Source organism: Stegastes partitus, unplaced genomic scaffold (assembly GCF_000690725.1).
Source record: "Stegastes partitus isolate 25-593 unplaced genomic scaffold, Stegastes_partitus-1.0.2 Scaffold782, whole genome shotgun sequence".
Taxonomy (NCBI): Eukaryota; Metazoa; Chordata; class Actinopteri; family Pomacentridae; genus Stegastes; species Stegastes partitus.
In genome coordinates this window covers 223,651-236,868 of record NW_007578513.1, presented here as the reverse complement: position 1 = coordinate 236,868, position 13,218 = coordinate 223,651, and the positions used below count along the sequence as shown (strand labels likewise).

The following is a 13,218-nucleotide window of genomic DNA, read 5'->3' as shown; positions in this document are numbered from 1 at the left end:
TGTGACATAAAATGTCATGTCAGAGTCAGAATCCAAGGCTGTCGTTATGTTCAGGCTATTTTTCATGGGTTCCATTCATTTTCCCTAAAAACCTGTTGGATAGCAGGGTTTTCTGATTGTTAAGGGTCAGATTATGGAGTCACGACTTTACATTACTTGTGCATGTCTACCTGTTCATCTTCAGACTTCAGACTAAAATGTTACGAAGCCCAACCTAGAGAGATTGTCGTCACACTTCACTCAGACATAAAGCCGACATGTTGAGCTGCTATCAGTTCCACAAAAATGAAGTGCATGTCTGAAGGGGTCTCAGTAAACAAGGCTGTCAAAAAATATCTGCAGTGTAATGCAAAGTATTCAAGAGGGCACATTCTGGTAGCATTCATAATGTTCTCCCCCCCCGCAGAGTTTTGGTATCTAGTAACCCTTGAAATTCCCTTCAGATACATTCTATATTTTTCATATATCACTCACACGGTGCTCTGCATTGTCTCTCACAGCCCTGCTTTCAGGTTGATAGGCTGGTTCTTGTGGGAACACATGATGTTGACTTCCAAGTCAGCACTCATAAATGTTTGTTGCTGAATCTTTGGGAAAGAAAAAAAAAACATCCCGACATGTTTGCTGGAAAATAAATGGCTGAAAGCAAAATAACGGAGAAGGAGCATCCTGACAGCTGCTTCTGAGTTGGTGAGCACTTCCCTGTGCTGTCTTGCTATCTTGTAGGTCTGTCAGTTTTCTCAGTAGTGTTGCTTGTACACACAGATGCACACACAGCCCTGTCATTTTCTGCATATGTGCGGTTTCACTGTTGGGTCGCTGACACCGTCCACTTTTCCTATCTCACAGTGGGGCCTGAGAGGTGGAGAAGGTGAATTGTCAGTCTGACATCAGCATCTTTCTGCTTGGTGGTGAGCCAGTCTGCCTGTGTCAGCTGACCTCCTGTCAGCTGTCTCTGCCCGCTAAAACACCTTATGGCCAGAGCCAGACCGATGCGGCAGTTCTCCTTGTCAAAAATACACAAATGTGTTCACATGGCTGGAGCAGATGGTCAGGCCTTGTATCCTGCCTCGTGCCCAGCACACTTTTTACCCTGTTAGTGTGCCATGCCTGATCGTACCCCAGCGCCGAACAGAGAGGGGGTGGCAGTGTTGTGACTGAGTGAGGAAAGAGCAACAGTTCCAATTTTCCACCCTGTCAACAAACTCTAAAAACAGATGGATTTTGGAGCAGAAATCCATTTAGCTCCACTTGAATGACTTAAGCCCCTGTTCTGTGACCTTTTCTAGCTCGAAGGTGGGAGCACGTCTTAAGGAGAAATGAATCTTGCGCAAATACACACGAGTAGAAATCAATAAGCATTCTCCACAGCTGTTCGCTCTCGTATTTACCATTCGCAGACAGGTCAAATATGCCTAAATCCCCCCCTGAAATACCTCTTTTACCACAAAGAGCTGTTGAGCGGTATTACTTCAGGCCCACTAAATACTCAAATGTGAAAGCTTCTGTCAATGAAAAGTTTCACAGGTTAATTTTAAGTAAGAAAATAACAGTTTCTCAGCTGTAGCTGTGAGGCAACCGAAAGGTGAGACCAGAAGTGAACAAAGATGTAAGCCAATGAGCCAAAAAATTATGGCCGTAACCCCAAGCAGACGGGGCAGAGCTTGCTCAGACAAATCTTTGGATTTTTTGGGTTTCTCTCTATAAAATGTTTGTGTAAGGTCTTCACCTTACGATGAGAAATGCCTTGAGATGACTGATGTTGTGAATCGGCACTAGATAAATAAAACTGAAGGGAACTGAGTTAAAAGCACATTCAGCAAGGCTGACCGCAAGGCTTAAGCAATCTATAGTGTGAAACAGTTTCTTATTGCAAGAGAAGATGCTCTTGATAGCAGCTAACAGCTCTCAGCACACAAGGAAGAACATAAGTCCCTTATTTATATGCAGAGAGGGAACTGTCTCAATTAACATAACGCTAATTTAACATTTAATACCAGTGATTTGAAAGAGGCTGATATTTTCTGAAACTTACGCAGCAATATCTCACCAAGTCATTGCAAGTCGCTGCAATTTGTCTTTGACAGACGCAACATACTTCATCAAACTTAAATTTTAAATGTAGCTTTAGGGCAGCACAAATGAGAAGATGTCCAATTCCTGGACCAAGATGTTCACTTCTTGGAATGCGCCGCCGTGCAAGCAGAATGAACTGCCAAGTAACAGGGATGACTCATCCAACAGCAACAATAAATTGTGCAGTGATTAAAATGAGCTGGCACCAACTCGAACGGGTTACACAATAATGAAAATGAGCTTCGCATCAACTGGAATTGGAATGACTTCACTGAGTTTTCTGAACTACCTACTACCTGCCTACTAAGCTGGCATAGAATAATGACACTGGGGCATCTAGACTGCACAGTGATATGAGCAACATGTCCACAAATGTCCTACAGCTACTCTACACCGAGCTGTCCTTCAAACAGGATGAGTTCATAAATAACCACAATCTGTTGTTCAATAAACACAATGACTTTCCCAATAACTCCAGTAAGTCGCTCAATAACCACAATGTGCTGTTCAAAGACCACACAAAAAAAACATGTTGATTCCTAAAAAGGCTCCATTTGGTGGTTTAACATTCACTTTCACACTGATTTTCCTGCTCAGTAACAAGACTTGCAGCCAGATGAGCCTCCCTCTGTTGCTTTAATGTCTTCTCTTTTTATCTGCTCTGTAATAATGCTCTGATTGCATTCGATTGATTTGTTTGAACCAGGTATTGATTGTGTTGGCCTCTCGTGCTCACTGTCTGTCATGAACGATGCCTGAAACTCCCCAGTTGTATCCCGCTCCATGTTCTTTGTGATGAATTGATGGATTCGCTCGAAGCCATCCCCCCTCTGCTTGTTTGTGCTGGTCTTACCGGACTGTCTGCCATCTTTCATCGTTCTTCTACCTGGTGTTTGTGTCACATTCAGGCTATTTCACTGTCGCATCTCATCATAGCTGTCTTTTTTTTCTTTGTTCTACTTTCTCCACTGATTCAGTACTGACTGCGTTTAATCACAATGCCCCCTCGTGCCCCCCTACGGACCCATTCAGACCGACATTAGCGGCACATTAAAAAACACAGTCTCCTCATTAGTTTCAATGAGGCTGTTGCAGCGTTGCAGCAGGGGTGCTGCCGCAGAGGACTCTGGCTCAAGAAAAGGTTTATTCTAGTGCAGCTTTTATCCCCAGTGCAACTCCCAGCAACGCACTTTGAGAGCCAGTCAACTATATGCAAGTAGAAATTACAGGAATCCCCTGTAGCATGTAATCTGACATACAGTGAGACGGAGGAGTAAATTATCATCACTGCTGGAATACCTTTCCAGTTGAACAGGAGTATAAACAGCTTGTGTCTGATAAGCTGCCAACTAGACTTCCTGGTTTGTATCTCTTTCTCTTAATCTGCACCCCAAAGCAACACAGCCACGCCACACACACACACACACACACACACACACACACACACACACAGACACACACACACCCTTCTGTAGTCCTGCCAGAGGACTATTGTTGCCCTCAATGAGCTCAAACACAGGGTCATTTGCATAAGACCATGACTAATGACTCTCAATTAATTACATTCTTAATTAAGACAGTTCCATAATAAAAATAAATGCACTCGCGAAATACATTCAGACTTTTTAGTTTTAATGTCCTTAACAATGACAAAGGTTAAATCCTTTGTTTGGCCCTGTCTCTTATTTATATGAAGATAAAGGCAATTAAACACAACAACACCACAAACTGTAGAACTCAGAAGTGTCCTCTGGGCTAAATCAGCACACCTTCTTCCTATGACCACATTCTTCCTTTATGTCCAGGAGGTTTATGCAAAACCTCGGCATACTTTGTGTCCTGAACATCGTCACACAGTGTCTTCTGAGCAGGTAAAAGACACAATGAGGCAAACAAAACAATCGTATCTAAGCTGTCTTGGACCTTCCTCACATGTTGTGATTTTCAACCTTCTGAATATCTAACATTGTTATATTTAGCTATGCATACTCAATATGTGTAAATGTATTGTTCAATTAGCCTGATGGTTGCACACTTGCATGCAGATTGTATGCGAGTATATAAATAGAAATATACATTAACACGTGTAGAACAGAGGGACCAACCGAGGAAACGACCAACTAGCGCAGTCATTTAGCAGAGGGTGTGTGGCAGTGCAGCGCCTGTGATCAGCGGCACAGAGAGATAATGGGGCGTGATTGGACACAACAGTTGGAGCAAGAGGCCTTTATTGTTCTCTTTAGCTGCCGTGGCCCCTGTGCTACGCTGTCGTTAAAAAGGGGGAGGAGGTTAATGCTCCTTCTCGCACCACCTGTTGTCAACGCCTCTCTCTCTCCCCCTCCCGAACCACCCCTCACCCTAACCCCTCATCCTTCTGCTTTTGTCCCTCTGATCCTTTATGACACACACACAAACACACACACACACACACACACACATGCTGGTCACTGGTCGTACTCGCCCTTAGTATGGTCTAATTAATTCATGGCTATCCTCTGGAGGAGGGTTTGGCGAGCAGGTCTGGCTCAATGACCGGCAGACGGCCGGATCATACAGAGGGGGTTAAGCCAGGGGCCCACGGCCTCACTCCGGCCATCTGATCCCCCTTTCTAAGACCAGAATGACCACCGGCTCGGTCGTCCACAAGGATGGGACCTGCAATCCCATTAGTGAAGCATGAACAGACCTCAGAGCTCGCACAGATACACACACAAACAGAAGAGCTTGTTATCATCAAGTAACGGAGACAGTCGCTGCTGCAGAGTTCAGCAGGAGAGGTGACGGTGTTACTCTGTGATTCATGTAGAGCGGCGAATACAGACACCGGAGCTGATTCAAGTTAAGTACGAGGGTCTGATGAAGGACGACGGTGCGCGTATCCCGATTCTCACATTTTATCTCAAATGGTGAATAGCAACTTTGTGCAAAAAGCAGCTGAACAAAAGATCACTGCAAAATAAGATCTGACATCAGCTGCTTTGGCAAATAGATGCGAGGGGGGTTGAATGAGAAAAACACCAGAGGGATGAGCTCTACTCACAGAGTGTAGTCCAAAAATAATCAGTTTTTCCTTTCCTTTCATTTTCTTTTTCTTTTTTAACGAGGCTTTCATGACCTTAGAACCTCCAGTTCTGATGTTCAATCCCTACTGTTCAAACACTTACTTCTTTCCTCTGCTAGTGCTAATGAAGTTAGCAAATATAAATAACTATGCGGACCACCCATTGATGCCATCTACAATGAACTGATTAAAGGACAGTTAAGAGATACTCAAGTGCCGATAACAACAATAGTAGATTCCATCTTCAATTTCAGACCTCACGTTAGGTCAACAACCTATCTTTCTTCCAGACAGACTCTCTTCTCCTTAATGGGTCAGAAGACAAACAGATAGAATCAGAATAGCTTAACAGATAATGGCAGCTCATTCAAATTAGGTTAACAGCTAAAGAGTCTAATTCACAACAAGTTAACTGGTGTTAACAGTTTAAAACAGCTTAAGGCGGCAGCTTAACGGTTGTTCCGTTTATTCTAATACAAACAGCAAATGCTTCAATCAGCTTTATTTCACCTTCATCACATAAGGAGAGATTATTCCTTCCGCAATGAAGTCTGTCCTCTGGCGTTGAGGCACTGACTGTATGAGGACAACTTTATTTAAAATCCCCTTCTCTGTCTGCTGGAGAGAGCACCACTGACTTCATTCAAACTGCAGAAATGGAGGTGTAAACAGAGCAGGTCACTGGCTGCATGTATGCACGGATCGGTGTGAGTGCACTCCGGTGTGTGTGTGTGTGACAGCATGCCCTGCAGAGCTCCTATCACAACCCATATGGCTGTAGATCACTGGGGTTAATAACAGGGACAGAGGGCAGCTCCAGGACGGCACAGACAGCAGACAGAATGGGGGGTACAGAGGGGGCGAGTGGGAGTCGAGTAGGGAGGGGGGTCGCTTTATCTCCTTTATCAGAGCTGCCCAACCTAAACTTCTGTCCGAGCAGAACGCCGGCCGAGACGCTCAAATCCTTTCCCCATTTCCAAATCCAAACACCCTGAAATCCATTTTCTGCACCAGCATTGCAGTGTTCAAAACTAGTATGACAGGTGTGTGTCTACATGTGACTGTGTGTGTGTGTGTGTGTGTGTAGAGAGAAAGACAGAAAGAGAAAGGAGGATCCAGCTGGTGACAGTTGGTCCAGACTATGGTTACAAAGAATTACACACACACACACACACACAAGCTGGAAATTCACGTAAAGACAGAGGAAGACGAGAGCTTCATCACATCTTCACCTGTTCATTCTCTGAGTTCCACGTGGCAGCTGCTATCCTGAGCCTTGGAGGCTTGACCTCCAAACAACCTTAAAAAATGGGGTGTGAGCTGGTTTTGGGGGCATTAAATCCCTTAGAGGTTCCCCCAGTCGGTTTTATTTGAAATGCCTTTGACTCCACCCCTGCCACCTTAGAAAAGGCACCTCATCCCCTCCTCTGTTGGCGTGCATATTCATGAGCCATAAAGCCAGGCAGTAGAGACATAGCAGGCATAATAAAAACGTCAGAGGTGTAAAACACTCAAAGAAAAAGCTGCCAGGAGCTTGGGCAAGTCACTCTGAATGTCAAATCCCCACCCAGGGGTGTCTGGCCTGTACGGTCTATTGTGCTTGACTGATTTTCATGCATCTGACAGAAATTGGCCTCTGCTCCTGGCACGCAACGTCGTAGTCCACATTTTCAGGATCAAAGAATCTCTCTTAATGCGTGAAATCGGATACGATTGTGACGCAAAACACGCAGTTTGGAAGGAAACGTGTAGTAAAGAGATATAGACCGGATCTTAATGACGGTAATGTAGGAAGCAGGTTGAAAAGAGCAAAGGAAGGCTGCCTGGTTAAGGCTGTTGCTTGAAGACAGCCACACTCGCAGCATAAATAGAAAACGATATATAATAATCATGAAACTGCATATCAAATTGTGTTTTTCTCCCGGTATCGTCATTCCCTTTCAAGCCTACGACTATTTACTAGCTTCCAAAATGAACGTGATGTTGTCTTCTACCTGTTCACCTTTAATATTCAGCGCCGCGTACAAGCAAAAACATCATTTTAAAAATGTAGAACTACTTTAACTTGCTAACTACATCACATCTGAGGTTAAGCTACACGAGCTGTTGCTTGATCGACTCGCAGCCCCTGCACCGAACATCCCTTCATCAAATATGTCATTAATATTAAGTGGAAAGCAATACTGAGGTAACAAAGCAGAACCGTCCGCAATGACTTATTGAGTGCCTAGCTGTTAGCGTATGGATGTTCGCACAATAGTCTGCACACAGTTCAGAAATAATAATTAAGAATCATTGAACATATCCTGAAAGAATGGAGTCAATAATAATACAACTAAGCCTTTGGACAACTTCTCTGAATATATATTTAATTCCAAAGATCGTATCCATCTAAACATTCTACATGGTAGCTCCCATAACTTTGCTAAATTTCCTTCAAAACCATTTCAAAGTCTTGGAATGATGCTGAGCAATCAAGACACACATTCCTAGGAGGGAACTGGACCATCAGTAGAGGTGTAGGTCTGGGGACGCTTGGTCTATTGTCCACCTTGTTGGTCCATAAAAATGATCTCATCAGCCAAATAAGACAAATTGTTTTGTAGACGTCAATGATCCCCAGAGGACGGTTTTGTTACCACTCTGGTTGTGAATCTAACACTGCCAACAAGTTCCAATGTCCCATTAGGCAACACTTCTGAATGTTGTTTTATGCCGCTGACAATAATAGCGGTTCTATTATGAGGTGTGGGCATTATAAGTGCAAGTGTGAGAGTTGTGTGTCACACTTTGCGTTCAACATTAACAAACTAAAGCTAAGCTGACTGCAGCAGATGTTCTCGGTCAGTGAGGAATCTCCAAACATTGTACCGCCACCACTTAAACAGGATGTTTCATCTTCAAAAGGTAGATTTCGAGTTGAGGATCGCTTTAAATCTAAACTTTCAAACTACAGCTAAGATCAAAGACTGTTGCCTCCATAGCTCCTCTTTCTGCTCCTAAAAACTCTCAAGTCATGCGTGTTTGTCAGCACTGGAGAATTCTGCCAGTTCATCCATACTGCAGCTCAGTGGCCTTCATCACCCTGCGTGCCTCTCAGCCTACAGCAGATGGGCTGTGAGGGGTTAAACCTGCTGAACCTTCTACCCGCCCCACTGTGTTGGCTCCTACCCTGATACCAAATATACACACCAATACACAATGCAGCTCCCTCTCAGTTTGCCCCCAGTGCTTCCAAGTCACAGGAAGGGGAGCAAAGTGACACCATGCCACAAAGTGCCATCTTGCACCTTCTCTGATGCCATGCTGAGGCCCCTGGCAGCTCAGGCCAGGCTTATGTGCCTCTGGCCTTATCTCCGGTCCCACTGGTGCCATGCAGTGGGAGCTGGAAGGAGCTGGCATTGGCTTTGGCACCGGCCACTGTTTGTTCTATATAACCTCTCTCCCCGTCTCTCTCTGTCTCTGGAGGTAACACTCCAATCGTGTGTTTGTATGCTGGCAGACGCACATGCAAGACGACGCGAGTAAGAAGCAGTTTTTTCTTCCGCTGCCATGGATTAGGGATTCTTATCTGCGATAGCAACTGCTGCGTGTGAAGTTGTGTCCATGTGTGTGTTTGCAGACAGCGGCGGGGAATGTCACCTCCCAGCAAACCGCAGCATTAAGAGAGAAAGCTGGACATCGAGAAACATAAACGGACTAATCAGCTAGAGTCCTTGCAGACTGAACTCACACTGGTATTGAAGTCAAACACTTCTAACGGCAAACATGACCTCATGGAGCCTTGTCGGAGACTGTCGATGCGAGCCTACAAATGAGCTTAGACTCTGGATACCTTTAACTGCTGCCAGATTCATCTCAAGGGTGCTGGCAAAAAATAATATTATTAATGTGTCCTTGGTTTTGCTTAAGCACTATCCTAATGTCATGAATTAGCAAACGCATAGGCAGCTTCTTTGGAATTCAAAAGGAGAGCACAGTATAAAGAAAGTGTAGAGAAAAAACATTAGGGATTATTCATGAGGAGTGAGAAATTTCTGGCATCTGTCGCTGCTCCGTTCCTTTGCTCTTTTTTCATAAGCACCCCTGTGAAAAGTGATTCACAACACTTTTACCTTATTCTATCTGCCTGCTTTCCACATACAGCTTATACCGGCAGCTCCTGATGTTGATACTGAAACGGTACTAAGGTGAAAGGTAATTCCTCATGCTGCTTGAGGAACGCTTTTACGTAAGGTGACGGACACACTGCCCAGATCCCAGCTGTTTATAGAGGATGGAGAATGATTCATGGGCTGTTTTTTCTGCGGAGGCAGTCAGGGGAAATTCAGCCTGATTATTAACTTTCAGGGTTGGAGCCTTTCAGGAAAATATGACGCCCGGCCGCAAGGTGTTCAACGAGAGTGTAGAGTTTCACTGATTTTCTAGTGGGAATGGAGTTTGTTTTCTGCGTTCAGCTGGTTTGTGTTAGGAGAAATTCCTGAGATGGTTTCAGTTTTAAAAGGTGGGTGATATTAGGAGAGGCCAGAGCGAAAGGATTAAAAGAAATCTTTAAATCTCTCGTAGTGTTTCTGCAACAGCTGCTCGCAGCGTGCTGTCAAGACTCGCTTTTGTCTAAATTAGCAGATTTAAAAAAAAGATAACAGATGCAAACTTTCCTTCTGTGTTATTAATATTAACACAATGATCAGTGCATTTCTTAAAATTGTGTTCATATTTTGAAAACAGTTTTGTTTCTTGTAATACAAACTAGCCCCCCAACTATATTTGCATTCATAAAAAACTGTCTAGATTCCTTTAAATCATTTGCTGCTGCTTTCAAAACAAAGTTAAACTTAACAGAGAATCTAACAGCCAAGATTTAATTGGCTCAGCCCACATTTCACTGCGGCGCCACTGTTCACAAGGAGAGAAAAAAACGTGAGCGGTGTGTGTTGGAACCCCGCATGACGGGAGTTTGTTGTACTTTAAGGAACTAACATCTGCTAGTGAGAAGCTGCCAACTAACGGTGGCCTTTCGTCCCCTCCCTAGCGAGACAGTTTTTCAGCTTTCCTGTCCAGTGGCGACAACTGTTATCTTGGTTGCTGGAGCTAGCTGTCATCCATCTACATTAACAGGCCCGGTCGCAGAGGCCTGGTCACAGCACGACAGCGGCCAGGCTCTGTGGAGCGGGAGAAGATAGGACGCGGTGTCGGAGGCTGGAGAGGAGGGTGATGGGAGGGTGGGGGGGCCTCGGGGCGAAAGCTGCCAGGAGATCTGACACCAAGGTCAGGGGTGGCGTCTTAAGTTAACTCAGCCGAGTGAAAGCAATGATAAGAAACCAGAGAGTCCTTTGAAGCTGTCTCTGCACTCCTCTGCTTCTATAGTGTGGCTAACATTATTACTCGTGAACTCTATCTGTGATTTAATTCCTTTCTTATTACTGAAACTACATGACATTTGACACCTATGTGGACAAGCATCGGACCATCTCTTCTGCTTTCTCTTGCGTATACACAGACCGGTATATCGATGCACACAATGTTCCTTTGGTTCCCTTTGCGGGTGATTTTCTTTACAGCCGCTGCGTTTCTGAGAAGCCGTGAAGCCTTTAAAGTGTGAAACGCCGTCGTCTAATGTATTTCAGTCGACTTATATAATTTTTAAAAGCCATCATTCTGAGTCCCATTGAATAATTATCATGTAATCTGTCCTCGGCATTCATTTAATTACATTCCATGAAAAATCAATCAATGCCACCCACCTGACCACCTCAGAATCAGCTCTTTTTTTTGTTGTTGTTGTATAATTTCTGTATATTTATGTAAAGCCATGCTAAATTTTACCTTCATGCTGTGAGATACAGAAACCCAAAGTACATAGGAGTGAGTCATGCCTATATTAGAAATGTATTTTGGCACAGCAGGAATCACGGCTAGGAGATGAGCCTGCTATCACAATGTTGGTAAAAAAAATGAGATATGCCAGTTGCTATAACTTGTCCTGACCAACCACCTATCCTGCATGCTGATACGACCCTTAAAGGTTTATCCAAAATACACTTTTTTTGAATGAAAGGTAACACATCCAGTGCACCCATGTTTGTTTCTATGACTATGATATGGACAATAAACTAGTGCAGCTTTGCTATTGAAACTATGATATATTCCGCGACATTGATGCCTAAAAGTTTTACATAGCTCACAGATTTGAATGTGTTTTTTTTAATCCCTATCTTCTCTACTTATGAAGTTATGAGGGCTCAAAATGCTGCATTAAATGATGCAAATTAAAAAGCATGAAACTTTGACCCACCTTGTACTTCAAGGGCCTGTAAGGCATAAAATATTCATAGCAGCAGTCTAAAATTTTGCACATCTTCATTAAATATACTAAAGTTATCAGACAAAAAAATATCAGTTGATTCTGAGAGGTCAGCTGGAAATTTTTTTAAGAGATGGTTGACTTTATATGATACGACCCCGCAGCGTTCGCTTTCTGTCTTTCAATCACATCCACACACACACCTGAGCAACCAAACCCAAATGGTACCAAAATCTACACTTACTTGCCACTTCCAGCGATGCGTTGCGACTGACTGCCTCGCCGAGGTAGTTGCGCGCCACGCAAACGTAGACGCCTTCATCGGGTTTGCTTCGCCTTCCGTGTACAATTCGCAGGAAGAAGAGGGAGCCGCTGGGTAATAGCATCCGGTGGGATCGGGGGTCTTCTCGATCCGTCTCCACCCGCTCCCCATCTTTGTACCATTCCACCATCGGAGTCGGCCGTCCCTCTGCTTTACAGTTGAGGGTGGCCGGCTCACCTTTGGACACGATCAAATCGGACGGATGTTCTATGATCCGAGGAGCAGCATCCTCTAACCTGGGTCGGGAACCTGGAGAAAGAAGAGAAAGGTTAGGATGCCGTTCAGACGTGGGCAGCCTTCTGTTGCGGATATCTTTTGTTATGATGGTGCTCACGTAGATTTAGAATCTAAGGATGAGTTGAATGTGAGCGAATTGGCAACGATAGGACTGACATTTGGGGTAGATGCAATTTAAAAAGAAGAAAACATCTACAGACTGCTCAGTCGTTAATGCCAAATGATGCAAAAACTTCATTTCTGGCACCTTGGAATATAACTGGAGGTTGGACCGTGGGAACATGAGACATTTAGCTTGTTCAGAGTCTGGATGTAAAGTAAAGAGTGTGGTTACACTCGTGTGGAAAGGGTAGGGACCATAATAAACACAGGGGCTAAAAATCCCCAGCCTTTTTTTACATTCTGGCCAGCGCGCACAAAAGTGGGCAAGTGGGTGGCTCGACTTATAAAAACACACTCGGTTGCCCTATTTCCAAAACCTCTTGAGCCGGGCCCTTAAAAAGCAGCTGAAAACCACATAATTTTATCACCGACAACATGGCTGTGTGAAATGAGCATGTAATGTAATTGCTCAACAGCAACATTCAAAGTATAAATCAAGAGGACGTGTGAAATTACATGCTCTAAATTCTGCATCTATGAAACTGAAACCAAATTCAGCATCGGGAGAGAGGAGAAGCATGAGAGAGGAAAATGCGGTAAAACCACGCTAATCAGAAATTCATGGGAGAGTAGGTGGACTGAAATACAAAAATATCCATTTAGCAGCCGTATATAACCGACTCCATTGTTCATCTTCATGAGAAAATACTTAAGCCTGTAACAACACGAGTAGGTCTCCGTTGTGCAAGTCTTTAATAATCTGCTAATCATTATAAACGTACAGTGTTTACGGTCAGTGTTCTGCAGACTCTTGAGCTCTATCTGATTGAGAGACAGAAGCAGATGGAGATGGAGGTGGGGTAATTCCCTCAGGTTTTCTGCCATGCTTTGGAATTGCTTTTTTCCTCCCCTCCTCCTATCTTTCCTCCTCCAATTTGAATGACAGCATGTTGGCAGTACAATTATGTATGAAAAGCAATAACAAAAAGTCAAACACAGAGAGGCACAAGTGAAACTTCCCCCTGGAGAGCAAATGAAAGAATGACAACAGGAGGTGCATCTTGCCAGTGTTATTCAGTTTTGTTCCAGTGATGATTGTTGTTGCATTCTTAAGTG

At 44.0% G+C, this 13,218-nt stretch overlaps 1 protein-coding gene across 1 annotated transcript in view; it reads right to left on the bottom strand.

Moving 5' to 3' along the window:
* The window catches only part of robo3 (roundabout, axon guidance receptor, homolog 3 (Drosophila)), a 90,664-nt gene that overhangs the window by 62,182 nt on the left and 15,264 nt on the right, over positions 1 to 13,218 (bottom strand). The window contains exon 2 of the mRNA XM_008292072.1: positions 11,686 to 12,012. Within this exon, the coding sequence (XP_008290294.1) occupies positions 11,686 to 12,012 (327 nt within the window). The remainder of the gene's footprint in view (positions 1 to 11,685; positions 12,013 to 13,218) is intronic.